Source organism: Sorex fumeus, unplaced genomic scaffold (assembly GCF_029834395.1).
Source record: "Sorex fumeus unplaced genomic scaffold, SorFum_2.1 ptg000042l, whole genome shotgun sequence".
Lineage (NCBI taxonomy): Eukaryota > Metazoa > Chordata > Mammalia > Eulipotyphla > Soricidae > Sorex > Sorex fumeus.
Genome location: NW_026606099.1, coordinates 1,061,103 through 1,088,152, shown reverse-complemented (window position 1 = coordinate 1,088,152; position 27,050 = coordinate 1,061,103). Strand labels below are relative to the sequence as shown.

Genomic DNA, 27,050 nt, shown 5'->3' with positions numbered 1-27,050 from the left:
TCGCAGACACCTTCCCCCAGCCCTTCCTTTGAGGGCAGCTCCCCCATCCTATCCTCTCTCCTAGACATTAGAAACGTCGTGAAACAAAAGTCCTTAGATAATCCGATATAAAAACGCGCCTCTGGCGGGCACAGTGGGGGCTTTGGAGGGGCAGGAGCTTTCCTTACGTAGTGATGAGCTCTCCGGGCTGGGGAGGGGTCCCCGCAGAGCGGGGGGGCTGTTCCTGGAACCGTGACCTCCACGGGGGTGAGGGAGAGCTGTCGGGCCGGATCCTCACTGTGGAGGCGGCACAGGGGTGACCGTGCCTGGGCTGGGGGCCGTCGGGTCCGGCGGCAGGGGCGTGCCTGGGTCTGCGGAGCAAAGGAAGGCAAGTCAGCGGGCGAGGAGAGGCCAAGCCCCAGGCCACGCAGACAACCAGACCCGGCAGTCGCATGCAATGTTGATGGAGGAGGTGTGAGCCATGGACCGTCTCCACTCCCCAACCCCGCTTCCACCTCACGCTGGGGCCACTGAGAACCGAGATCGTTCTCCTGGCCCGAAGGGGACTCTCCGGGGGGAGGGAGGGAGGGCAGGGCGGCATTTGGATGTCATGGGAACAAGCACAGGGAGGCCAGTCAGCATGCAAACAGGTTGCCAGTTTCCAGGTTTACAACCGAGATGCTCTGTGCACTCGTCCGTGACCCACCAGGAAAGGCCCCGTCATCCCCGAGGTGGCAGCTGTCTAGCTGGGGGCGGCAGGGACAGCGGAGACGCCCCTCCTCCCGTGTCCTCATTATGCTAGAGCGCTCTGAGGGCTGCGGAAGCCCCAGCACCCTGCCCCCTCGGCCCCGCCCCCACGCCGCCCTGTCCTCCCCCGCGTGGACCCCTCGCCCTCACCCTTCTCCCCTCCAGGACCCTTCTCACCTGGCAGTGGGCTGGCACTGGGCAGGAGGTTGCCCTGAACAGCTGCCACAATGGCAGGGCTCTGGGCTGCGGCGGATCCGAGCCCCGGCCCGAGAGGCAAGGAAGATGGCATGGTGGCGGTCGCCGGCAGGTTAGGATGTAGAGGGTTCGCCATGGACACAGGCAGGTTAGGTGGGGGGAGAGTGCCCGGGGCGAACGGGAGATGGTGGTGATGCCCATGCAGGTTAGGAGGAGGGGGGAGGTTAATACTGATGGAGTCGGCTAGGCTACCGAATGGGATGATGGATGGAGCAGGAGGAGGAGGAGGAGGCGGCATGCCGAAAGGCAAACCCAAAGGAGCATTACCGGCCACGCCTGGGTGCCCGCTGCCTGGCACTGCCCCTGGCATCATTGAGGGAGGAGTTTGTTGGTTGGGAAACGGTGAGGGGCCTGGTGGGAAAGGGGAAAGGGGGAGGTGGTTAAGGACCGCCACGCCCGACCCCCACCCCCACGCCCTTCCCGGCAGGGCCTTCCTGGCCTCTCCCAGCTCCTGCTTTCCTTTCCAGGGACCAGGGAGGTGGGGCAAAGTCCCCACGGCCTGGGCTTGGGGGGGCCCTGCTGGACGTGGGCACATGAGCCGGAACAGAGGCACAGCCTAGCTCCCGGTGCCCGGTTCCCCCCTCCCCTCCAAGGGGGCCTGGATCCCTCGCCGAACCCCACTCCTCGGCAAGTCCCAGAACCCGTCACTCACCATGGGGTCCAGGGGGGGGTACCCCTGGCGGGACTGCCCCGGGCTGAGGGGCTCCAGCCGGCTGCTGCTGCTGGGGCACTGCCGTGGGCCCCGCCTGCCCGATCTGTTCGGAGGGGCCCAGGCCCCCTGGAGGGGCCCCGCTGCCGGCAGGGGCCGGGGCCACAGAGGCCTGTGCCATGGCCAGGCCGTGGACGGCGGGCGGCCCCGCGGCCCCTGCGGGCGGGACGGGCTGCGAGCCGGGCGGCAGCACGGGCGGGGGCGGCGGCTGCTGGTGCATCTGCTGGAAGTGCTGCTGCCGCGCCCGCATCTCCGCGTACTTGAGCTGCTCCATGTGGAAGGCCTGTCTGTCCGCCAGGAGCTGCTGCCGCTGGTACTCCAGCTGCGGGGCAGGGGCACCGTCACGCCTCCGTCCGCCCCCCGCAGGGAACCGAGCCTGCTGCTGAAGCCATGAGGCTCCCCGGGGGCCCTCTGATCTGGAAAGGCTTTCCCGCTCCTCTCGCCCACGCCTTTCCTCCCTCCGGTAGCGGCTGGAATGCAACAGAGCCTGTACTTTTCTTTTGCTCTGGTCACTCCCGGCGATGCTCAGGGGTTACTCTTGGCTCTGCACTGCGCTGTCACTCCTGGAGGTATTCAGGGGACTGATCAAACCCGGCTCAGCCCCCTAAAATGCAGCATTCTTAGGAAGCCATTCCAAATCAACTCACTCAGCTCTGAGCCTTCATCTATTCTCTCTCAGGACTTACGACATTTAATTTGAAATCTCTTCATTTATCTATGTGTGTGTGTCTATCTGTCCCCCTGTATGTACATATGTATCCTGTATCTCCTAAATATCTACATATCCTGGATATTGAACCACTCGGGCCTCAGATGTGCAAAGCGTGTGTTCTACCGCGGAGGTACTTCCCTAGTCAGATACAATAAACAACATGAACCTGGGATTGTTTTTGTGGTGCTCAGGGACTCTTCCTGGTTCTGTACTCAAGAGTGACCCCTGGTGACCACACTTGGGGAACCATGTGTGATGCCGGGGATTCAAACCAAGGCTGAGGCCGACACCTGCAAAGCATGCGTCTCACCTCCCGTTCTGATAAACAGGTTTGAAGTCTCCATCCTTCCCTTTCTGGCTCTGAACTGTAAGCTCCCGGTGGTCAGGAGCCCTGTCTTCTCCGTCCCGCCCCCTTTGGCCCCCTGGATCTGAAGCCGGCACCTTCTCACTGCCCTTTCAACCTGTTCACTCACTTCACAGAACAGGAGTCCCCTAGGGGTCAAACACGGTGTAAGGCACAGGAGACACGACAATGAAATCAAACTAACGGGGCTCTCAGCTTCACAGAGTGGAATTCTGTGGGACTTTGGGTTCTGGATTTCACCAGGGGGCGGGGGATGGGGGGATATACATTTCTTTTTCTTCTTTTCGGTGATGGCAGGAATGGAGCTGGGGGCCTCACACATGAAGTTCCTTGGGCTCCTTCTCCCCAGGCACTTTAGGGCTGAGCTGGGCCACTGCTAACTGCCAGGCTGGCCATGCCGTTCTGCTGGCAGCCCAGGCCGAGCTGCACTGCGGGGTAGGCCAGCCTATGTGGGGGCGCCTCAGTGTCCAGGTGGGGTTCCTGGGCTAGAACGATGCCAAGGGGGACGCTACTCACTGCTTCTCGCTCCCGGTCCATGATCGTCTCCAGCTCCTCAAAGTGCCGGAGTTTGATCTCCAGCTTCTTCATTTGCGTCTCCACCAGCAAGGCCACCAGGGACTTGATCTTCCTCTCCTCCACGGCCGCCAAGTGCTAGGAGGCAGGTGGGACAGTGCGTTAGCATCAGCCATCGGGGCCTCAGGGGGTGGGGGCGCTGGGAGGTACTAGGAAAGGACTCGCTCTGGTGACAATCCAGGCTCGAGAGAGACCGTGGAGAAAGAGAGAGCACAGCCCTGGGCAGAAACAGGCCTCGTGGCAAACGCTTCCAAAGGCTTCGAAAGACTCTGGGAGGCGAGGGAAGGAGTCCGGGTGCGGGCGGGAAGCTGGGGAGGGGGTCTGCTAGGCCTGGGCTTCACCTTGGCCTTCACGGCGGCAGCGGCCAGGGCTGCGGCGGCAGCAGTGGACAGGTTGCCCTCCCCGATGTCCCGCTCCACCTTGGTCTTCCTCTCCGCCTCCGGCTCCACCACCTCCTTCAGGACTTCCTCCTGCCCTTCCTTTGGCTCCTTCTCCTTCTCGGGGTCAACTGGGCCCAGGAACGGGACGTGTTAGGCCCGCGGCCGCACTGGCCATCTCGGGACCCCCATCCGCACCACGGGGAGCCTCACCGGTGGGGTCCCCGTCGCTCTTCTCCGACTCCTTCTCACTGTCACCTTCCTTCCCCTTCTCGTCATCTTTCTTGGGAGTCTCACTCGGCTTCTCCTTCGTCTCTTCCTCAACAGCCCCGACTCCTTCTCGGGGTTCCTGAAGCCCCAGGGAAAGGAAAGAAGGGAATATCAGTGGGGCTGGCTGTCTTGCGAAAGGCCCCGGGCTCGAATGGAATTTTCAGCGGGTAGGGCATTTCCCTTGCACGCGGCCGACCTGGGTTCAAGTCCTCCGTCCTGCGCGGCAGAGCCTGGCAAGCTCCCCCTGGCGTATTCGATACGCCAAAAACAGTAGCAAGTCTCACAATGGAGACATTACTGTGCCCACTCGAGCAACTGGATGAACAACAGGAGGACAGTGCAGCGCTACAGTGCTTTTTTTACATTTTTTTTGACTTGTCGTGGTAGCAGGGCTCAAACCCAGGGCCTCACACATGCAAGGCAAGCGCTCCATCACTGAGCCACATGTGATTCCTGGAACTGGATTTAGGCCAGGAGACACGGCCCTCCAAGCCCACCCCTCGTGTGTGCACTGACAAGACCCTGCCCAGACCATGGCCAGCCAGCCTCCACCCCCACCTCTGCCCTGCAGGGCTGACACCACAGTACCTTGGGTTCCTTCTTCTCCTCTGTGGCCTGGCCTTCTGCACGAGGCTCATCAGTTCCACTCTCCTCTGAGCCCATGCGGACAACAAATGGGAAATGTCTAGTTCAAAATCTGTGGTTTGTTTGTCTGTTTGTTTGGGGGCCACACCCAGAGTGAACAGGCATTCCCGGCTTGGTTCTCAAGAGTGCCCCCTGGTGGGACTCAGGGGATCCCTATGGGGAGCGGGCGATTGGAATCATGCAGTAGGATGCAAGAGAAACATCTTAACCCTTGCACTATCTCGCCACCCTCATACCTGTCTTTGTGCCTTTTTTCTTTTAAAGGGGGAGAGGGAGCCCACACTCAGCGGTGCTCAGGGCTCACTCCTGGCTCTGTGCTCGGGGATCACTCCTGGCAGGGCTTGGGGGACCATATGGAACACCAGGGATCAAACCCAGGTTGGCTGTATGCAAGGCAAGTCCTATTGTGGCTCCTATAATCTTTTTTTTTGGGTCACTCCCGGTGATGCTCAGGGGTTACTCCTGGCTGGATCTGTGTTCAGGGAGAACTTGGAGAACTCAGGGGACTGTACAGGGCGCAGAGAGCAAAATGCGGGTTGGCTGTGTGCAAGGCAAGTGCTCACCCACTGCACTGTGGCTCTAGCCCCGCTGCTTCCCTAACTGCCCCTCCCCCAGGCAGAGTGTACTGAGAGGATCCCCAGGAGGGCGCCTCGGTCCCAGGGAAACCGCCCCACCCCCGTTCCTGCTGTCCTGGGAGCCTGAGCTGAGGCCGTACTTCGCGTGTAGCGTGGCCCTGGTTCTGGGTGGAAGGGGAGGAACAAGGGGTCCTGCGGGGCCTCACCAATCCGCTCCGGCTCGTCTGACGTGGTCCCTGCGATGCCGCTGCTCTCCAGACCGAAGGCCGGGTCGGCCTTGCCTGTCACCTTGGCCGCTTCTTCCACTTTCCGCACGTGGGCCTCCACCAGGGCCGTGGGCACCTCCTCCTTCATCTTGGAGAACTCTTCTGCAAGAGCCGGCAGGTGAGGCTGGGAGCCGGGCCGGGGGCAACTCTGGCCTCTCCTGCCCATCTCTCCATCAAGACCCACCGGGAGCCAGCCCGGTGCTGAGCAGACGGCGGCAGCAAGCCAAGGGCAATGGCCGGGCAGCCCAACTCTTAAAGGGGGCCAGGAGGGTTTGAGGCCTGAGCCAGCGGCCCTTCAAAGGCAATCCCGGCAGGCTGGGGCCCTGCCCCATTACCTAGGGCTGACTTGGCAGCAGCAGAGGCGACTCGCGGATCCACGACAGACGCCAGGAAGGCGACAGTGCTCATGACGGGGTTGCCCGATTGACTGAAGGGGATGGGCTGGTAGGCCAAGGGGCCCAGGGAGGCCTCCGAGTCCTCCAGGTATGGGTCTTCAATGGGAAGGCGAAGGAAATGCAAGATGCACTCGTCCTGCGTGCGGCTGCCCACGTGCTCGGACACTTTGTTCCAGTCGTCCTTGTACATTTCCAGGGCCTGGCGTGGCGGAGGAGACGCGGCTTCGCTCACTCAGCCACCTGCCGCCTCCACGGCCAACCCCCTCCCGGCTACCCAGGGGAGCCAGCTCCCGAGCCTCTAGGCTGGTGGCATCTGCGGACTCCGCAAGGTCCCTGGGGACTCTGCAAGTGGCCCCAGGAGAGGCGAGGGAGGTCGTGAAATGCCACGAGCCCCGGGCCTAACGCAGGTGTCCCCGGGAGGGCAGGAAGGAGCGTGACTGGGGGCCCGGAACCGCTCTCCCGCCCATAACCGGCACTGTGCTCCGTGCACCCTAGAAGGCCTCAAATGCACCCTTGTTACCTCCAGCAGGAGCAGCGTCTCCTGTTCGGTCCACTCCCGGGTGGCACTGGCCGCAGCTTTGCTCTGCAGGGGAGACGGGAGATGAGCGGGGAGCCCCTGAGGAGCGCGGCCCCCGCCCCGGCCTGGCCTGGCCCGGCCCGGCCCGGCCCGGCCCCCCCTACCTTGGAGGGGACGTTCTTCTTGGTGTACATGTCGGTGCGCAGCCCGAAGTTCTGCATGTCTGTGGGTTTCTCTTTGCCTTTGTCGGGGAAGTTGAGCATTTGCTGGGAAGCAGAGGTCTGCTGCGCGCGGAGGGGAGAGGACGGGTGAGTGTGGGTGAGCGCCAGGAGGCGGGCAGACAGAAAGAAAAGACAGAAGGAGCTTCCTTCCCGAGGCCAGGGACACCCCTGGGCGGGCGGTCCTTCCTCACTGCTGTCGGTCCTCTGCTCTCACGGCTCTGGTTTCCGGGCAGGGGTTCCCCCAGTAAAGGGGCGAATAAGAAGCTCAGCGGGGTCTACACCCCACCTACCAGCTCTGGCTTGCCCTTAGCCGTCTCTGGCACCAGGTCATCCAGCTCTTTGCCCTTTCGCCCAGCCTTGGTATCAGCATCAACCTGGCGGCCCTGGGGGACAGAGCTTGGTGTCATGGAGGCTGGGCAGGAAATGACCAGGCCGAGGCCCTGGAGGCCTCACAACCAGTGCTGGGTGGCCCGTGAGCTCTGGGGGCTCCTCCTTGATCGACCGGCTCTTTGGCAGGCATGAACTCCATGAACATTCATTCACGTGTATCTTTACAGGTCCTCTTGGGGACCTGAGAGTTCCGCTCTAGGCCTAGTCCTCTGTGGCCCTGGGCAAGTCCACATAACCTTTCTCCTCTTATTTCCTGCGATGAGTGACATGGAAGTGGAGTACAAAAATGGAAGTGATAATAACTATGAGGCAAAAAAATGAAAAAAAAATAAGGCTGGAAACATGAGTAAGTGGAAAAAAAAATTCATGCAACAAAATTTTAAGCGTCCCCCCTCTATCTGCTCCATCTCGCCTATCTGCCACTCGAGGACAAGGAGCACTTCTTCTCCCTCGGCCAAGTTCTCGCGGTCTTAGGGACAGACACGGAGAGAAGCTGCTAAACACATGGGGCTGCTTCCTGTGACCCTCTGCGTTCCCCGGAAAAGGAAGAAGCCCGGAAACACTCCTGAACCAGCAGCCGAAAAACTAGAAACAGAAAAGCCCAAGAGGCCCGACGCACCCACCCAGCCGTCCCCACAGCCCCTCACCCTACCTGCGGGGTTTTGGGCTGCAGAGGCACCAGCCCTGACGGTGTGTCCGCCAGCACGTGGAAGTGAGAGGTGGGTGGAGGCCCCATTGGGGTTGGCCGACTCTCCGCATCCACCTGGTAGTTAATGAGACCCCACTGTTCGAGGAAGGCATGGACCCTGTGAGGAGAGACAGCCCCAAGGGCCGGGGGCGGTGAGCGAGGCGGCAGCGGCGGGCCTCCAGCTCCCTCCCGCTGGGGCTTGTTCTCTCCCGGGAAGCCCCTGCCCCCCACCACCTGAGCTCGGGCCTCTCCCCACACCTGCCCGCCTCTGCTCAGCATCTGGCGACTGATGCTGAGAGCACGAGTGTCCACCCCACTTGTCACTCGGACCCTGAGCCCACCCTCCCCCGCTCCCCATCTCTACTTCCGGCCAGTCTCCTCTCCCTCACCCCTGGGCGGCAGGACCCACCTCATGATGGCACAGACGTCACCCGCCAGGTTCCTGCGGCAGGCGGTGGACGTGAGATACTCCTGTGGGTTGAGCCGGTACGTGTCAATCATGAAGTTCCGGTAGGCCAGATAGCTTATGGGAGAGACAGGACAGGGGAGAACAGTTTAACGTCTGTCGAGGGCTGGCGGCCAGAGAGAAGGACGGAAAAGATAACAGCTTCTCCAAAAGAGGGGCCAAGGGGCTGGAGAGAACAACAGTGCCTCGGGCACTCGCCGTGCACACGGCTGACGTGGGCCCAATCTGCAGCACCCCATCAGGTTTCCCGGTGCTCCACCAGGAGTGATCCCCGAGCACAGAGCCGGAGTAAGGCCTGAGCACTGCCGAGTGTGGTACTCTGCCACTCCCCATAGTAAAATGAGTGGCCGAGGGTTGGGGAGGGCGCTTAATGGGCTACGCAGGGAACCAGGGTTTGATCTGTGGCACCACATCTTGTTCCCCAACCCCACGGGGAGCGGCTCCCAAGAACACAGCTGGGGGCAGCCTCTGAGCACCACGGGGTATGGCCCCTGGAAGAGAAATAAAAACACGGGCCAGGAAGACAGTGCCGAGGTTACTGGATGCAGCCGTAGCACGTGCCAGGCAGCTAAAGAAGTGAAGAGAGGCACAGGCGGCTCAGGGAACTCCGTCGGTTCACTAGGCACTCGACGCGAGGGACGCACACATTTCGTAGTCTTCTGGGTGGGATTATTTCACTTCTTTGCTTTTTGGGTCACACCCGGCCATGCACAGGGTTATCCTGGCTCTGCACTCGGGAAGTACTCCTGGCGGTGCTTGGGTGTCCATATGGGACGGTGGGAATCGAACCCGGGTCAGTCGTGAGGAAGGCAAACCCTACCTGCTGCGCTAGCACTCTAGCACCTCTTTATCTGACTTCACAACAGCTGGGGAACAAACCCAGCGCAAGACACAAGCTCCGCGGCGGAACCACATCCCCGGCCTTGGTTTTGTTTATTTACGTAGTTTTGGCACCGCCTCGAGCCGTAACTGAAACTACGGCTGCCCTGTGCGCAGGTGTTGCTCCGGGTGGGACTCAGGGCTGTGTGGTGCCAAGAAACAAACGGGTTGGCCACAGGCAAGGCAAACACCCAAACACTGTCACATCGCTACAGTCCCCCTTCGTGAAGGGGCTGTTAGTGTTTTGGGCCGCCTCCGGCAGGTGTGCCGATTAGGGGATGGTGCTTGGGAACTGTGTGGTGCCAGGGGCCCCCATATGCAGAGGAAGCGCTCCATCCTTTGGGCCCGACACTTCTGGAGGTGCCTCTTCAGAGTGTTGGCAGCCCCCAGGGCTACCTCTGGAGCCAGGGTTTGAACTGGGGCCCTGGGCATGCCAGGCTTCAGCTCCAGCCCTGAGAGGGCGCTGATGGGGTCACCGCAGTGGTACTGAGGGGTCACTCCGTGCAGTGCCAAGGACAATGTCCTAAAGTGCTGGGGGCTTGAAGCTGTTCCTGCAAGTACTCAGGGCTACTTGCTATTTCTGTGGTGACTGTGGGTTGCGGTGTTCCACACTTAGTTGTATTCACTGGAAGTGCCTATTTATTAGTTTGGTTTTGGGGACACACCCAGCAGTGTTCGGGGCTTACTCCTAACTCTGGGATCACGCCAGGTAGACTTGGGGAATGCACTTTGAAAGCGGAAAGAGTGAAAGTGCTAAGCTTGAATCACACTTCTACCACAAATACTGCAAAGGTCCTAGGCAAGTCACTGAAGATTTTTTCAACCTCAGGGGCTGAAGAGATAGTACAGCGGGTAGGGCGCTTGCCTTGCTTGAGGCTGACCCGGGTCCAATCCCTGGCACCTGAGCCCTGTCAGTGATTCCCGGAGAGCAGAGCCAGGCGGATGCTCTGAGCACGGCTGGGTGTGGCCCCCAAACAAACAAAAAGATGTAGCACAGTGCTGGGTACGCTTAAGAATCTCCAAAAAGTAGAAGCTGAACTGGAGAGACAGTTCAGGGTTAAAGGTTAAAGGGTTAAAGGGCTCGAAGAGATAGTATAGTGGGTAAGGTGGGATCAATGGCTGATCCGGGATCAATCCGGGCATCCCGTATGATCTCCCCAGCCTGCCAGGAGTGATGTTTGAGCACAGAGCCTGGAGTAAACCGGGTGTGGCCTCAAGACAAAACCAAAAAGAATAGGAGGAAAGGGGTCAGTCTTGAGTGGGGCTGACTCTGGTTCAATCCCTAATACCGCCTGTTGGGAGTGAGCAGGATCAGAAACAGCCCCCGAGCACCCACTGCTGAGTGCGGTCCTAGTCCCCCTGCAAAGAAAAAAAAAAGGCAGAAGATGGGACCAAGAAGACAGTTCACAGGGTGAGTACGCTTGCTCTGCCTACAGGAGGCCTGCGTCTGGCCACATGGTCTGCTGAGTATCTAAAGACTTATCCTTGAGCCCCGTGCCAGGAATAACCCCCAACGACTGCCAGCTGTGGCCCTCAAACAATGAAGCCAAAAAAGGGAGGGGAAGAAAGTGTCAATGTCAAAAACCCTACCCAGAGCAACAATGCAGTGGGTAGGGTGTTTGCCTTGCAAGCAGCCAACCTGGGTTCGACCCAGCATCCCATGAGGTCCCCTGAGCATAGGAGTAATTCCTGAGCATAGAGCCAGGAAACCCCTGACCATCGCCAGATGTGACCCCAGCTCGCCCCCCAAAAAGAAAGAAAACAGAAAATACTGTATAGTATGTCAAGTTTAAGAACAGTAGCTACAGGACCGAACAGCTAGAGCAGTAGAGCCTTTGCCTTGCATACAGCTGACCCAGGTTCAATCCCCAGCACCCCACACGTTCCCCAGAGCCCCACACGTTCCCCAGAGCCCCACCAAGGAGAGCAGAGTCATGAGTAAGCCCTCAGCACAGCAAGGTGAGGAACCAAAGCGAACAAACAAACTGAAAAGCACAACAGCAGCAAAGTGTCCACACCTGGTTATACTGCTTACTAGCAGGGGAACCCGGACCCGCGGCTGCCCATGGATTGCCATGGCTCACACTGATCACGGTTATTAACACAAATGGCATGATTTAAGCCCCCAATACCCTAGTCAGTGTTCCTGATCAGTAAGCTGGAGCTGATAATGAGGGGCACCGTTTGTTTCGTAGGGCTGGACCCCCAGCACTGCGTCACACCCCTTGGCCAAACAGGCCCAGCGGACACTACAGCGGAGGTGAGTGAAGGCTGGCGAGTTAGCACAGGGCAAGGGCACTCACCTTGTATTGCCAACCCAGGGTCGATCCCCAGGACTCCATATGGTCCCAAGCCCCACCGGGAGTGATCCCTAGCACTAAGCCAGGAGTAAGCCCTGACCACAGCGGGGTGTGACCCCCAAACAAACAAAACTCCAAAACACAAAACAGCCAGCCTGCGCTGGCTTCACATCGGAATTCGTCGATGGTTCTGGAGTCTCCCTGCCCGTTCCTCCTGTTCTTCCCCTGTAAGGCCCTTCCCGACATCCTGTGCTTAGGCAAGACGGTGGCTGTGAGGCCATGAGTCATTGCTGCCAGTAAAGCTTCCTTGACCTGCCACCCAAAATAAGTAAATGGGTGAATAAATAAGTGAATCAGTAAGTACAGCCACAGTTGATGTACGTAGGACACTCGGAACTAGCAGGCTTCTGATAAACTCAGGCAATGCTCATCACTTAGAATGGCACACGGTGGTTTTGGTCCTTGTACCTTCATTCCTATCACCTGGTCACCGCTTTCCTTTCCCCTGGAGAGCAAGGCTTCAGCACTCCTTGTGCCGGGGGCGGGGAGGGCTTAGTATCCCCACCACTTCACCCTTCAAGGCCAGGCAGATTGGGGCCAGGAGACTCTCTGTACCCTGGCGGTGTGTTACAGAACTGCCTCTCAGAGCGCCCCTCCATCCCATCAAATTCAGTCCCTAGTCTTCATAGTTCTGCCCCATCTCTTTTTTGGGGGGCACGCCTCGCAAGCAGTGCTCAGGGGGCCCAGGGGATTCACAGGCTGAGCAGGCCAGATGGTGAGTGACCAGCCCCGGGATGCTGTACCACTGGGCGTGGCAATGCTGGGGTCACCAGGGTCATCCTGCGGTGTTTGGGGGCAAGCCCATACCTGCTGGTACTCGAGAGGGGGAGGTCGGGGGCATGCAGTGCTGAGGACCAGACTTGGGGTTACACTGCAGCCCTCTGAGCCATCCCCTTGGGCACCTGGATCCCCTGCATCTCCCACCCCCACCCCCCAAGTTTTTGGGCCACACCCAGCAGTGCTCAGAACTTATTCCTGGTTCTGCACTCAGGGATCACTCTTAATGGACTTGGGGGGGCACATACAGGGAACCGGGGGGGGGGGGGGGACGCGGACTGATCACGTGTAAGGCAAGTGACTTACTTTACCTGCTGTGCTATTGCCCCAGTCCCCTCCCCTCTGTCTTGTTTTTTATTTGGATTTTAGGCCATACCCAGTGGTACTCAGAGCTTATTCCTGGCTCTGTGCTCAGGGGGCCACTCCTAGTGGTTCTTGAGGGACCTCGTGGGGTGATAGGGATCAGACTGAGTCGACTGCATGTAGCACAACAGACTTACCCCTGCACTATCTCTCCAGTTCACATTTTCTACCAAAACCCACTCTCAGAGACCAGCCTGGCAAAAGTCATTTACATTTCAGAAAGGTTATTATACAAGCGAGGAATATTTACATTGGAGACAGTCCCAGTAAGTTGGGATTTAGACTCCATTAAAAGAATAGAGGAACCAGACAGTCTAATGGGTAGGGTGCCTGCCCTGCAAATGGCCAACCCAGACTTAATTCCCAGCATCCCATGGGGTCACCAAGCACTGCCAGGAGTAAGCCCTGAGCACCACCAGGTGTGGCCCCCAAAACCAAAACCAACAAAGAGAAGGAATTAAAAGCACCAAAGCAGGGACTGTTCCAAATGCTCAGAACTAGTGTGAAGCAGATGCAAGGCGCCGAGTTCAATTCCTGGCACTGCACGACCCCCCCCCCCCCCCCCAGCAACGCCTCCCTGCAAAGCACAGAAGTGCGCATAGTCCCTGAGTCCCACCAGGTGTTGGACCGCAAAACCAACAAGAACGCTGGCTAGCCTGGCCGAGGGAGGGCACATGTACGTGAGGAACAAAACGCGGGCTGAGCCGGATGCTGGGTCAGGGCGGGCGAGCGTGGACAGGAAGGAGAGAGGGGACTGTGGGCTGAGGCCTTCTTACATTTCTGGAGTCTTGGACTTGTTCTTGCCGTTGAAGAACTCGGGGAGGGCTCTCCGCTCGATGGCATGAACGCTGCAAGGGAAGCCAGGGCGGGTTCAGAGGGCGCCCCCGGAGAGGGCAGCCCCGCGGGGAGGCACCGGCCTGGGGAAAACTCTCCCGCCAGGGCTGCAGGAGGGCAAGAGGAGCCGCTCCGGAGCCCTCAGCACGCCCTGGTCTGCCCGCCCACCCTTGGGGACGGAGTGGCGGTACCTGTTATAGTCGAACCAGGCGGCGTAGCTGGGGATGATGATGTGGTGAGTCTGCTCGGTCACGTTGTCCTCGTGCAGGTCGGGGTTCTTGGTCTGCTCCCCCTTGTTCCCAGTGCTGTTCTCATCCTCATCCTACAAGCGCAGAGGCCGTTGAGCACCCGGCACTCCTCTCCTCCCCTACAAACCACCCCTGGCTCCTGCACGCCGGGAAAGTGGGCACTAACGATGGACCCGGGACGGTCCCCCTGACCCGCAACGGGTCAGTTTTGTGCGACCGCCAGAATCAGCCTAGGGTGGGAGAAGCCTGGGCCACAGAGAGCTCTGGGGAGGAGGAACTTCACAGCCACAAATCAGAACCACGCAGAGGGGTCCCGAAACTGGCTTCACCTTGCCCGTGGTCTCCATGCTTTCGTCCTCCTGTTCATCTGAAAAAGACAAGACCGTGAGCTCGAAGGCAGGCATGTCCCGGGGACAGGCAAGGAGAAGCCCCCAGCCCCCGCTTGCCCGGCTCCCCTCTTACCCAGGTCAGTCATGGTGCCTCCTTTGACAGGGGCAGACTCCGAGTCCTTCTTCGTGTTGACTGTTGGGAGAGCAAAGTGCTACGATCAGGCGGGTTCTGCCTAGATCAAGCTTCACTGCATCCATGCTATACTTTCTTTTGGTTGGGGACAGAGGGGCTCAAAACCAGTGGTGCTCAGGGGCCAATCCTGGCTCAATGCTTGGGGTACTACGTAGTGCTGGGGACGCTGCCCGGCACAGAAAGCGTGTGTGCACCAGCCAGTGAGCCATTAAGACCTCGCTTTCTCCAAAAACTTCCTCCATTTGATCTCATAATATAGTCACTTCCTCCAATCACAATCTTCTAGGGCCTGAAATTCACATGTCATTTTCACCTTCCCCAGCCAAAATCTGCTTTGAACATTTTTTTCTCTAAAGGTTCTCTGGGTCAGGGGCTGGAGTGATAGCACAGTGGGTAGGGTGTTTGCCTCGCACGCGGTAGACCCGGGTTCAATTCCCAGCATTCCATATGGTCCCCTAAGCATCGCCAGGAATGATTCCTGAGTTCATGAGCCAGGAGTAACCCCTGTGCATCACTGGGTGTGACTACCCCCCCCCCCCCAAAAAAAGCAAAGATTCTCTGGGCCAGGGGCCAGAGTGACAGGATAGCAGGTAGGGCACTCACTTTGTACGTGGCCAAACCAGGGCCCAAGCCACTAGATCTCACATAATTATCCAAGCTGCCCAGGAGTGATCACTATTGAGTATGGAAAAGAATTTCTGGGCCAGAGATATGGTTCAGTGGTCAGCATCTTTTTTGGGGGGGGGGGTGGGGGTTTGGTCCACACTCAGTGGTGTCCAGGGGTTACTCCAGGCTCTGCACACAGGAATTACTCCCTTAGGGTGCTCAGGGGACGATATGGAATGCCAGAGATCCTGCTGCACTATCGCTCTGGCCCCGGAAGTGTCTTTCTTAATGCTTCTCTAAGCACCAAATATACATCCTTATTTTGCAAAGCCTTCATCTGTGTGTTCCGGAGTCTCCCAGCAGTGCTCAGGGCCCTTCCCATGGTATGCACCCTGGCTCTGTGCTGTGCCCATCCTCTGGGTAGGAGTTATGTCCTACCCAATCACTCCTGGGGTACTCAGGGGTTCATATGAAGCGCTGGGGATTGAACTGGGATTTGCCACACACACAGCAAGCACCTTACCCACTATAATATCTCGCCATCCTCTGGTTTTCATAAGTTCTCAAGAGATACAATAGTGTGACTGATCCACTAAGGGGGATTTCAAAAATATAAAACATGGGGCTGGAGCGATGGGTGGTACATGGTGGGGGGGCACTACCCTTACACAGGGCTGACCCAGGTTTGACCCCTGACACCCCATATGGTTCCCTGAGCCTGCCAGGAGTGATCCCTGAGTGCAGAGCCAGAGTAAGCCTTGAGCATAGTATAGTTCCAAATATACAAAATATTAAACACGTTTGAAAGTAGAAGTTCTTCAAGTGAATTCACACACAAATGCACAAGAGAAAACATAGAGGAAGGGCTTGGACAAAGGGGGGCAGGGGCACAAAGTCCTCTCTTAGGACCCCACCCCTAAAACACAGTCCTGGATACTGGTGTAAGTCTATAAGAAATAGAATTGGGAATCAAAATAGTACTCTGATGGCCCGAGAAAAGTCCTCACTGAGGATGCTGAAAGGGTGCGCAGGACACAGGCAGAAAAGATCGAATTCATTATATTAGTGTGGGGGCTGGAGCGATAGCACAGCGGTAGGGCGTCTGCCTTGTGCGCGGCCTACCTGACCGACCTGGGTTTAATTCCTCCGCTTCTCCCGGAGAGCCTGGCAAGTTACCGAGAGTATCTCGCCTGCACGGCAAAGCCTGGCAAGCTACCCGTGATGCATTCGATATGCCAAACACAGTAACAACAAAGTCTCACAATGGAGACATTACTGGGCCCGCTCGAGAAAATCGATAGGAAAAGGCAGTGTTACTTCAATGACAAAAACAAGAGAGTTGGGGACAACTGCTCTGGGACACAAAGCACATCCACAACTCAGATGGATGAGTATGGTGGCGATGAAAATGATTTCAATAATCAGGGGCTGGAGCGATAGCACAGCGGGTAGGGCATTTGCCTTGCACGTGGCCGACCCAGATTCGATTCCCGGCATCCCATATGGTCCCCCGAGCACCGCCAGGAGTAATTCCTGAGTGCGTGAGCCAGGAGAAACCCCTGTGCATCGCCAAAAAGCAAAAACAGGACAAAACAAAACAAAAAAACAACTGTTTTTTTGGCAGCCACATCTGGCAGTGCTCAGGAGCCACTCCCAAGCCAGTGCTTGGGGGTCACTCCTGACAGTGCTCAAGGAAGCACATGGTACCAGGCAGTGGCCGCAGGTCTCCAGCATACAAAGCGAGTGCTCAGCCCACTGAGCTATCCCTCTGCCCACTGGCCAGTATCTAACAGGCAAAGATCGTCCAGATGTGGAGCTGAGCCTGGGAACCAAGCCCACCCACAGGCTGGGCAGAGCAGGGCTAGGACAAGGAGTGCGGGAGGTCCAAGCTGCCCGGCCTGGCCCATACCTGTCTTGGGCAATGTCACCTCTTCTACGTTGGGGACTGGTGAGGGTTCATCCAAGTCCTTTGTTAAGTCTTCCTGCTCCTCTTCTCTGTGGCCGCGCTTGGACTTGGTGTAAGGTGTTGAGGGACTTGGAAGAAAAGAGCAAAAGAGAAACCCATCATCCTTGGGCAAGAAGTCCCCGAAGCAGAAATTCCAGGGAAGGGAAACCGGAGAGATTTTAAGGGAAGAGGGGATTTCTTGAAATTCTTGAACTATCGGAGCATCCCATATGGTCCCCCGAGCATACAGCGGGTAAGGGCGGTTTGGTGTTTTGACCCCAACGGGTTGCTCAGGGAAGATAGAGTTCAATCCCCAGAATCCTATAAGGTCTCCTGACCACCGCCAGGAGTAATTCTTGAGTGCAGAGTCAGGAGTAACCCCTAAGCATTACTGGGAGTGGCCCCAAAACCAAAGAAAAAAATTAAATAATCAAAAAAAATTTTTAAAAAGAAACACTAGTTGAAAAGACAGTTTATCGATTAAAAAACTTGAAAAAGGGGCTGGAGTGATAGCACAGTGGGTAGGGCATTTGCCTTGCACGCGGCCGACCCGGGTTCAATTCCCAGTATCCCATATGGTCCCCCGAGAACTGCCAGGAGTAATCCCTCAGTGCAGAGCCAGGAGTAACCCCTGTGCATCGCCGGGTGTGACCCAAAAAACAAAAAAAAACTTGAAAAAGTTGTTAAGGGAAGCATACACAGAAAAATGCTGCCACAATGTGAGGGAAAATGGCAAAAGTTTCTCCCCCGACGCTCGAACTTTCTTTGAATTTCCTAGAGCTCATGGCTGGAATCACCTGGCAAAGCTGCACTCCCCTGGGATGGCAGCAGAGGTTCGAGCAGGTGCAGGGGACTGGGAGGGATCGCTCCCCCCTCCCTCCCTCCTTCCTCCACAAGGTGGGCAGAGAAAGGGGAGGGCAGGGCAGGGGAGGGGGCAGCCTACCCCTTCTTAGCATTTTTCTTTTTAGCTTCTGGGGTTGGCGAAGGAGAGGGCGAGCGTTTCCTCTTCTTATAGTTGCCCCCCTTCTTGTCCCGTCGATCAGAATCTGGGCTGTTCACCTGCAGGATGGAAAAAAGGGAAATGTCAGCCAACAGTTTCCAGAGATGATGACATTCAAGACTTGTGCACCGGGCTTCAGGGAAGAGAAGAAGGGATTTTTGCCTCATCTGTCAAAGTTTTGGCCGAAATCTTCTTTCGGCGGGAAACGGGGTTTTTGTCATCATTCACTTCATAGTCTTCCTCGTTCATCCATTCGTTGAAGGTGTCGGTGTCAAGGATCCACTTTGCATGGACCTAGAGTGCAAAGGCGGAGGCAGGAGCCCAGGGTCACCCCCAGCACCACCGGGAGGGGTCCCCAAATAAACACCACCAGGCGTGGCTCAAAAACAAAAACCATCACCAAAACATGCCCAAAGGCCAGCTGCGCTAGAGAAGTCTAGAGGCGAGATGTGTCTGGGACCCCTGACGTCACCCAGGGTGCAGGTGCCGCTGGAGCGCCTCCCAAATGGGCCCTGCCCTGGCACCCTTCTCGGGCTACGGGCCAAGAACTCACCTTCCTAGGTTTCTCCGGAGTTGGAGCATCTTCCACAGATGCTTCAATTTCACTGGCTGGGATCCACGTGTCATAACTGCCATGGGAAATTGAGCATAAAGGAGATATAATGAGAAGTTGCAGAAACAAACCTTCTACCGCCTAGATTTACAAAAAAAAAAAGGATTGTGTTATTGGTTATTATGCGAGACATTTTTGTAAATACAGTCACAAAATATTTTAAGAACAGACAAAAAGCAGGCATGTGTCTTGCACGAGAGGTTTAATTCCCGTCACCCCATAGGGATCACCGAACACTGCTAGAAGTGATTTCTGAACACCGAGTGCATGTGCACACACATGTGCATACATACCCACATACACGCACACTCCACACACACACACACACACACACACACACACACGCTCTCTCTCTCACTCCACAAACACTTCCGACAGTGCTTGGGGATCACATAATGTGCAGGATGAAACCCAAGCCTTCCACATGCAAGGCACCTACTCCAGGCCTCACAGCTGCCTCTCCCGCCCTTTTCTTTCAATTTCCGGGTCACGCCTGACTCTCCATACCAGACGGTGCTTAGGGGCTATTCCCAGCAAGGTGTCCAGTGGACACTCAGTGTGGGTCATGCTGGGACCTTTCTCCCACAAAGCACGAGCACTTACTTGCCTTCTCAGCTGCCCCCAGCCCAGCGATGTGTTTTTCACAGGGACTTGTTGTGTGTGTGTGTGTGTGTGTGTGTGTGTGTGTGTGTGTGTGGCAGGGGAGTTGCCCGTGCTGGCAGTACTCCAGGACTACCTCCAGCTTGGTGCTCAGGGGACCATGCAGTGCTAGGGACGGAACCTGCGCCTCAAACACGTCCTAGAACAGTTTTCTCTCCCACCCGCTCCCCATTCTCTATACAATGGCTACCTCAGAACTGGATACTAGATGGCATTTTACATCCCGTGTGTGTGTGTGTGTGTGTGTGTGTGTGTGTGTGTGTGTGTGGTGGAGGGGGACACGCTTGAGGGGTGATACTGGTGAAACTGGGTCATCTGGACAATTCGGTACTTGAACCTAGACCTATTGTGGCTACCAGGCATGCAGCTGGCAGTGCTGGGGGCCACGCAGTGCCAGCGCTCACACCTGGACCCCTGCACCTGGAAGGCTCGGGCTCCTCGCCACTGCCTTCCCCAGCCCCTGCAGCTTACTTTCTGCATCTAACATTCACCTACAAATTGCCTGTTATTTCAATTTTTCCCCTTTTCTGGAAACAAAAACACAAGAGAATCTTCAACGCTCCCCCGGGAGGCTCCAGTCCCTGCAGCCAGACCTACTGGGCGCAGTCCTCTGCATGGAGGGACGAGGTTCCTCTCCCGTCCCCCCAGAGGGATGTTACGGGGCGCGAGCCTGGCTAAAGAGAATCTGCAGTTCCAGAGTGTGTCAGCCTTCACTGGAAGGCGGGAGCCTGTGGGAATGCCTCCAAGTGCGGTGACCCCGCTACGTGCGGGGACAGTGCTCGGGACTCTCCTGGTGGCCCACCACCCATGCCAGAGTGGAACAGCACGGTGGGGTGCCGGGAGGTGCTGGCGGCCATAAGGCCCGAAGCCTCAGAGCTGGGTCTAGTCCCTGACATGGGGTGTGGCCCTTCACCATGTAGACGTTGCCTTTTGCCCAGACCCCCGCTGTGGCTGCTCTCTGCAGCACTGGGGGGGGGGGGGTGGCTGTGCAGGGCCCCCACGCTCAGCTGCCACCGCCTGTTCCTCAGGAACAAGAGCTTAATGTGACTGGGACAACCAGGATAGTGACCAGCACTGCTGCCCAATTACCTGCTCTTCCCATCAGCGTAAGAGGGGCCGAGGACGTGACTCAAGGATAACACGCTTGCCTGGTATGCATTAAGGTCTGGGTTCAAGCCCCAGCATCTCACAACAAAGAAAAATAAGTACAGAAAAGGTGCAGAACAGCCTCCTGATCACACATACAAATTTGCTTCAGCATTTCCCCCCCTGTTGGACATTAGAATCTAATTACTGATTTATCAAAAGTTATACTTTTGGTGGCTGGAAAGACCATTCAGCAGGTGGAGCGGGAGGCCCAGGCCCTGTCCTCGGCACATGGTCCCCCAGCGCCTCCAGAAATGACCCCCAAGCGCCTCCTACAAATCCAACAGGCATCTCGCTTGGAGACTCGCCCACATCTCAACCTGAGATTTGCACTGCCCCCAACTTTTCCTTGAAATATGTCTATGTTTTTTCACTAGAACAAAACCAAGTGTACCGTGATAGCCATTTCACACATAAATACCCAGTTCCCTTACCCCAAATATTGTCCAGAAAGAACAAATGTCCCCCTGGACGGAGAGCTCGGGTAACAGGAAAACAAATGAACAGACTACCACCCCCCACCCCCGGGTGCCTTCTGGCTCTGCTGAATGTTTTAGGCCCGCCTCGTCCTGACACCTGGGCCAGGAAGAATCCGTCCTCACCTGTCAGGACAGTAGCCCCAGTGCAGGAGGACCTGCTTATCCCTCTTCATGACCGGGCGCACCCATTCCTCTGGGGACAGACAGAGCAGGGAGAAACATAAGGGCGTATACAGAAAAGTAGCTATACAGCCATCTGGTGGCAGCAGGGGGTCTGGAGGGAGGGAGGGAGGGAGGTGAGGTGGCAGGACTCAGGCTGCAGGGGAGGGGCATCCGGGCACTGCTTGGAGAGGGGCGCCCCCCACCTCCCGGTTCCAGCACTGCAGGGAGCTGCGCCTCACCTTCTTCCAGGTTCCCGGGGACCGGATACACCACATGGGAGGCATTGTTCTTATCCTCTGTGACTGTTCCCTGGAAGGCACAGGAAAACATGGTCCCCTCTAGCTCAGATGTAAATACACCAAAATAAGATTCATCCGTACAACCTCTTTCCTCGTCTTCCATTTGTTCAGAATGGGATACATTTGCTTTTTCTAAGGATAGGCGAGCTCAGTGCAGAGATAACTGGGATTATGCTAGTAATGGAGGAATGACAGAGAGCGAGAAATTGCTGATAATATGAATAAACACATCAAATGAAAAGCCAGCCATGTGCCTAGCAATGACATCTGCCTGCTACCCGGAGTTCTAAAGGGAGAGAATTTCCTTGATCTGAACTCCTGCAATCTCATAATCTAAATTTGAAACAGGGGAGGCGGGGGCGGCGCTCATACCAAGTGATACTCAGGGGTTACTCTTGGCTCTGCACTCAGGAATCACTCCTGGCAGTACTTGGGGGACCATGTGGGATGCCAGGGATCGAACCTGGGTTGGCTCAATGCAAGAAAAATGCCCTACCCTCTGTATGATCATCCTGGCTCCCTAAATTTGAAATTTTTACGGGGTAGGGCGCCCGACCAATGCTCAAAGGAGCCACTCCCAGCCAGAAGCGCTCCAGCTGCTCTACCTGACAGCCCCATGCTGGGGCTCAGTGAGGCGGTGCTGCTTAAATCCAGTGGTACTGGGGCACCGGGATCACAGCCGTGATGCTGGGAGACACTTGGGCCACACCAGGTGGTGCTCGGGTCCAGCGGTACTTGGGGGACCCCAGATGCCCAGGATTGACCTCAGACCTCCACATGCACAGCATGCACGCCAGCCCTCGGAGCTCATGCCTGAGAGCAGGTCACCTCTGGCTCAGGGGACACGCACGTATTTGTCCTCCAGGCCAAGTCAGTCTCAGGGAACAGGGGTCCAAACCTGGCCAGACTAGAAAATGCAGTGGGGGGTGGTCAGAGCAATAGTACAGCAGGCGGTACTTGCCTTGCAAGCGGCCAACCAGGGTTCGATCCCTGGGTACAAGTCAGGTGTTAGTCCTGAGCACTACCAGGTGTGACGCAAAAACAAACAAAAAAAGACTAGAGAATGGCATCTGGGAGACAGAAAGAGAAGCTCGGGCTTGAACTACTGTCTTCTTCCAAGCACACAAAGCTTTACAGGGACACCACGGCCCTCCGTGCTTAACGGTCATGACACTCACATCCTCTCCTGACCCACCCACTTACCTGGTGTCTCTTGATAATATCCTTTAATTTCCCCAGTAGTTTGGGCTCGATTTCTGGACACAGAAAAATGTTGGGCCGAGACAGGCAATTATTCTGTAGGGGGGGAAAACAGATGAATGAGAATATGGGAAAGGGTTAGTTTTTTTTTTTGTTTTTCTTTTTGGGTCACACCTGGCGATGCACAGGGGTTACTCCTGGCTCTACATTCAGGAATTACTCCTGGTGGTGCTCAGGGGACCATTTGGGATGCTGGGAATTGAACCCGTGTCGGCCGCGAGCAAGGCAAACGCCCTACCTGCTGTGCTATCGCTCCAGCCCCCAAGGATTAGCCTTGAGTCTCACTAAGGGAAGGGAGGAGGAGGCGGGAGGGTCTGGACTGGTACCTGCACCAAAGACTTCTCAATGGTCATGAACATTTCCACATTGCGGTCCATGCGGGACGGATTCTGGAAATCGTAACGCCGCCTTATAAAGAAGCATTCATCCAGTGAGTGGCATAGCTCAGTGTGAGGCCAGAGCACAGGACTTTTCTGCTATTTTGGTTTTGGGGTTCCAGCCAGCTGTGCTCAGGGCCTGGATCTGCACTCAGGGCTAAGGGACCATATTGGGTGCTGGGATGGATCCCTGGCTGGTTGCATGCAAGGCAAGTAAGTACCCTGCCTGCTGCACCATCACTCGGCCTCACATGGAACTTTTTATCATGGAAATCAAGAGGTAATCTTAACCATGGCTTTGGAAAAGTACCTGGGACCTGGGTTTACAATCGCAACTCCACAAATCACTCTGTACTTAGGAAGTTAGAGATGCCACCACAAGAATTCCTTTTCTGCCAGAGCATACACACTGATGTACACACACACACACACACACACACACACACACACACACACACACTCTGGATTATTTTGGCTCGGAATTCTTGCCCTTTTTCTGTCTGAGCAAATCGGGCCAACTAACTTAGCAAAACAAACGCAAGAATGGCATATGTTCTCCACCCCAGAGAGGGCCCAGGGGATCATAAAGGTAGGGTCCTCTAAACCAAATGCAGAAGAACAGAGAAAAGCCATCTCACCATCCTTGGTCACTCTTGAATTTATAGGCAGCTGCAAGTATGTGGCACAGAGAACCTCCTGCTTTGAAATCTAGGAAACATTTGATCTACAAAATTGAGACAGGGAAGAAAAGTGAGCATTATATCCTAATCTCTCTCTCTTTCCATTTTTTTTTTTTGGTTTTGGGCCACATCTGGCAGTGCTCAGAGGGGTTACTCTTGGCTCTTCACTCAGAAATCACTCCTAGTGGAGCTTGGGGGATACCGGGAATCGACCTGGTCGGCGGCATGCAAGGCAACTGCCTTACCTGCTGTTCTCTCTCTCTACCACCCCCCTCCCAATTCTCTCAACAATTTTACAAAAGTTCGTGATCTGATGTCCCTCCCAAAACAGCTTTTTTTAAAATGTTCCAGGGATCGAACCCGGGACTTCTGACATGCGAAGCATGTACTATTCCACTGAGCCATATCTGTCACCCCAACACTGGAATTCTTTCACCCTGTTATGTCACTATTTCATAAGAATGGGAAGAATGGCGGGAACAAAGCCCAGCACGCACTGGGTTGCCTGACTAACCGTTACAGAGGGTGTTCCAGGTAGGTCCAGTCACCCCACCTCGAGGTGCAGGAACAGAAACCCAGAAGCTTCTCTGGCTCACCCCAACACAGACACACCAAGCCTGTGAAATGGGAATCTCAGAGCTTTCTAAACCTGCCCCGAGGGTTCCATGCATCCAGACACAGTTGCAAAACAGGTCAAAGGGAATGATAAATCGGATACTGAAGTACTAAAGCCAGGCAGGGATGTCCCTACCAGGGATAGGACAGATTACCCCGACTTTTTAAAAATCATAAACTGCATCCCAAGCGAAAGAAATGGAACAAACCCCTTAGTCTGGAGCCGCCCTCCCCTTCCCCCCACTTGGGAACTCACCGGCAGTTTAGTGAGTGGTGCATTGCTGACGTGTTTGCCAAAAACTTCTTCCTGAAACTGTAGCAACTGCACCACCAGGCTAGACAGGGACTTGTTGGTGGGTGGTTCGGCTTGTATATACTGGGAGGAGGGAGGGCAAAAAAAGAAATACAGGCCCTCAGATAAAGCATCCACTGTCACCCTCGTCTCTTCCCTGAGTTCTGGAAGCCTTTGGAATCGAGTCAAGACGCTCTTCCCCACAAGCCCGGTCTCTAAGAAGACAATGGCTGAAGCTATGCCCTAGCCGCTCCTCACCAGGAAGTGAAAAATCTGCAGCCAAGAGCCCAGGCTGGCAGAGTCGGGTGCTGGAGGCTTCTGAAACAAAAGCTTGGGGGACCCTCCTCCGGCCAACGGCACGGAAGGTTGCAAAATTCTGAAAGTTCATGGTGTTCAGGAAAAGATACCTTCAAGGCTCCAAATGAGAACAGTGTGTTTCCAGGGAGTGCTTTGTGACAGGCCAAGATGTCCCTCTAAGTTGCTAATGAGAAAGGTTCAAGGGAGTGAGGACGAGGCGAGCGGGAACTCGGGCACTCAGGCACCCTGCTTCTCCTGAGTGTGGGGGGTACAACCAGCCCCCGCAGACCCCATCTGGGGAAAGAGCAAGAATGACCTTTTTGGTTGGTGTGGGGGTGTGCTCAGGGGTTACTCCTGGCTCTGCACTCAGGAATCCCTCCTCGTGGTGCCGGGGGGACCATATGGGATGTCGGGGTTTGAACCTGAGCTGGCAGCATGCAGAGCAAGCGCCCACCCGACTATCCCACTCTGGGGCCAGGCCACCTTCCCTTCTGAGGAACTCATAGGGAGCTCAGCAAAACCCAAGCCTCCTGAAACAATTGCACTTTAGGCATCCAACGCTTCTGGACCGACTCAGAAGGGAGCCAGAGGGCTAACTTTCTCTTTACCTCAACCTCAATCACAGAGCACTGTGCTGCTAAGGAGGGCTTTGAAGTCCAAGGAAGATGACAAAGAGCCAAGTGCTCAGAGGCTGAAGCGATCGCGGGCTGTCACTCCCCCCAGGGACAGAGACTGAGCCCCTAGACTCATCTGTCTTCCCAAAGGTCAGTGGTGGGAAGCCTGCGAACCGGCGTCTCCCGCTGGGAGGGGGCCGAGCCCCGGACCCCAGGGCCAGCTGTCTGTCAGGCTCGGACAGGAGGGTCCTCGGAGGAAGGGGAGGGGGCCGTGGGCACTTTCCGCTGCCGCTCGGCCCGCTTCTGACAGGCGGCAGGGCCGGGCAGGAGGCCCAGGAGAGCCCGGGAGACCCCCACGCCCTCAACCGGGGGGGGGGGGGGGCTTCGCCCCAGGAAACCCCACGGACAGAGATGCGCCTTCCCAGCGGGGCCCAAGACAAAGACGACACCAGGAAGAGGTTTGGCAGAGGAGCCGGGGCAGGCCCGCGACCCTTTGTTCGCCGGCTGCGGGTCTCCGGGCGGGCGGTGGGGGGCTGGAGGCAGCAAGCGTGCCCCCGGCTGCCGGGCCCCCCAAACCCGCCAGGCGATGCCCGCGCGGCGCGCCGCCCCGCGCCTTCATTGTGCAGCCGGGACGCGGCTTCCCGGGGGCAGCGGGCCGGGGCGCCCCGGGGGCGGGGGGCGGCGGGCGGGCCGGGAGGGGCGCCCGCGGGGTGGGGGCGGGCGGGGGCGCTTCTCCGCGCTGATGGGCAGCCGCGGGCCTGCACGGCGGCGCTGCCCGTCCCGCGGCCGCGGGCCCGGGGCGCAGAGAGAGCACAAAGCGCGGGCAGGCCCGGGCCCCGCGGCGGCGGCGGCGGCTCGGACCCCGGGCCGCGCCGCGTCTCCGGAAGGGCCGGGCGGCGGGCGCGGGGGCTGCGGCCCTTCGTGGCGCCCCCGGCCCCGCGTACCTTCTTGTAGTTCTTGCCGAGCCACAGCCGCACGTTGTCGAACTGGGTCACGGTGTCCGCGGCCTCGTAGTACTTCACGTTGGGGCCGCCGTCCTTCTTCCGCACCGCCATCTTCTCCCTGGGCCCGGGCCCCGCCGCCGCCGCCGCCGCCCGCCCCGCTCGGCGCAGCTCCCGCCCCCTCCGCCCGCCCCCCGCCCGCCCCCGCCGCCCGCCCCCGCCGCCGCCGCCGCCGCCGCCGCCGCCGCCGCCGCGCCCGGCCCGGCCCGGCCCGCGCAGCGCCCCCTGCCGGCCGCCCGCCCGCCCGCCCCGCCGGGCCGCCGGGCGCGGGGGCCCGGGCCGCCTGCGGAGGGGTCCGCTCGCTCCCTCGCTCCCTCGCTCGGCTCTTCTTTCTTTTTTGGCCTTCCCGAAGCTCGTCGAGCGGCGCCCACTGCGGGCGGGTCGCTCTGGCCCCTCCCCACGGGGGCACCGGCACCGGCGCCGCACGGAGCGACCCTCGCCTCGCGGGGCGTCTGCCCCCCGACGACCCCCGGCTCCGCTCCTCTGCCAAGTTCTCGCCTTTTCTCCGCCCCCCTCCTACCCCTCCACCCACGGGAACTCCCCGCTTACACGGAGCCCCCCTCGCCCCCCTCTCTCTCCGGTCCCCCGGCCGCCCGGCTCTCGCGCCTTCAGGTCGAGCCGCCCCCGGCCCCGGGACCCCCCGGGCGCCCGGCCCTCGCCCCCCGCCGCCCGCCCTGCAGGCCTCGCCGGGGCCGCCCGAGCCGCTCCGCCCGCCGCTGGGCGGGCGTCCCTGCCTCCCCGGGGCCCCGGGTTCAGCCGACCCTTCCCGACTGGAGGCGAGGGGAGGTAAGAGCGACGGCAGGGGCCCACGGGCGCGCGCGGGGTCGGGGCCTGGGCACGCTGCCGCCCCGGCCGCGGCGCCGACCCCTTCT

The 27,050-nt window shown here is 57.9% G+C and overlaps 1 protein-coding gene across 3 annotated transcripts; it reads right to left on the bottom strand.

Annotated features, from left to right (window-relative positions):
- Positions 1–90: 90 nt before the first annotated feature.
- On the bottom strand, positions 91–26,340 carry SMARCC2 (SWI/SNF related, matrix associated, actin dependent regulator of chromatin subfamily c member 2). 3 transcript variants are annotated; one of them, XM_056120106.1, is made up of 30 exons: positions 26,122–26,340; positions 24,231–24,350; positions 23,318–23,403; positions 22,629–22,710; positions 22,246–22,338; positions 20,983–21,052; positions 20,705–20,774; positions 18,237–18,312; positions 17,846–17,977; positions 17,627–17,742; positions 16,648–16,772; positions 14,073–14,132; positions 13,940–13,977; positions 13,554–13,684; positions 13,305–13,376; positions 8,093–8,206; positions 7,648–7,801; positions 6,896–6,988; positions 6,549–6,668; positions 6,388–6,450; positions 5,808–6,066; positions 5,413–5,574; positions 4,575–4,639; positions 3,930–4,065; positions 3,681–3,847; positions 3,283–3,417; positions 1,634–2,012; positions 1,249–1,332; positions 904–969; positions 91–350 (listed from the first exon to the last, which is right to left on the bottom strand). In XM_056120106.1, the coding sequence occupies exons 1-30, from the start codon at positions 26,230–26,232 to the stop codon at positions 274–276; spliced, it is 3,456 nt and encodes a 1,151-aa protein (XP_055976081.1). In that variant the 5' UTR covers positions 26,233–26,340; the 3' UTR covers positions 91–273. The 3 variants fall into 3 exon arrangements, with proteins under 3 accessions (XP_055976081.1, XP_055976079.1, XP_055976080.1); XM_056120104.1 differs by having other exon boundaries at positions 904–1,332; XM_056120105.1 differs by lacking the exon at positions 6,896–6,988 and having other exon boundaries at positions 904–1,332.
- Between the last annotated feature and the right edge of the window lie 710 nt (positions 26,341–27,050).

What these genes read in the sequence shown, in the direction of transcription:
- SMARCC2 (XM_056120104.1), bottom strand. Translation starts at nt 26,232, where the DNA reads ATGGCGGTGCGGAAGAAGGACGGCGGCCCCAACGTGAAGTACTACGAG. An exon ending in TTGAGAAGTCTTTGGTGCAG is followed by an intron (nt 22,339 to 22,628) that starts GTACCAGTCCAG and finishes CCCCCCCTACAG; the next exon opens with AATAATTGCCTGTCTCGGCC. An exon ending in ACCCCCCCCTGGACCCCATG is followed by an intron (nt 1,333 to 1,633) that starts GTGAGTGACGGG and finishes CTTTCCCACCAG; the next exon opens with GCCCCTCACCGTTTCCCAAC.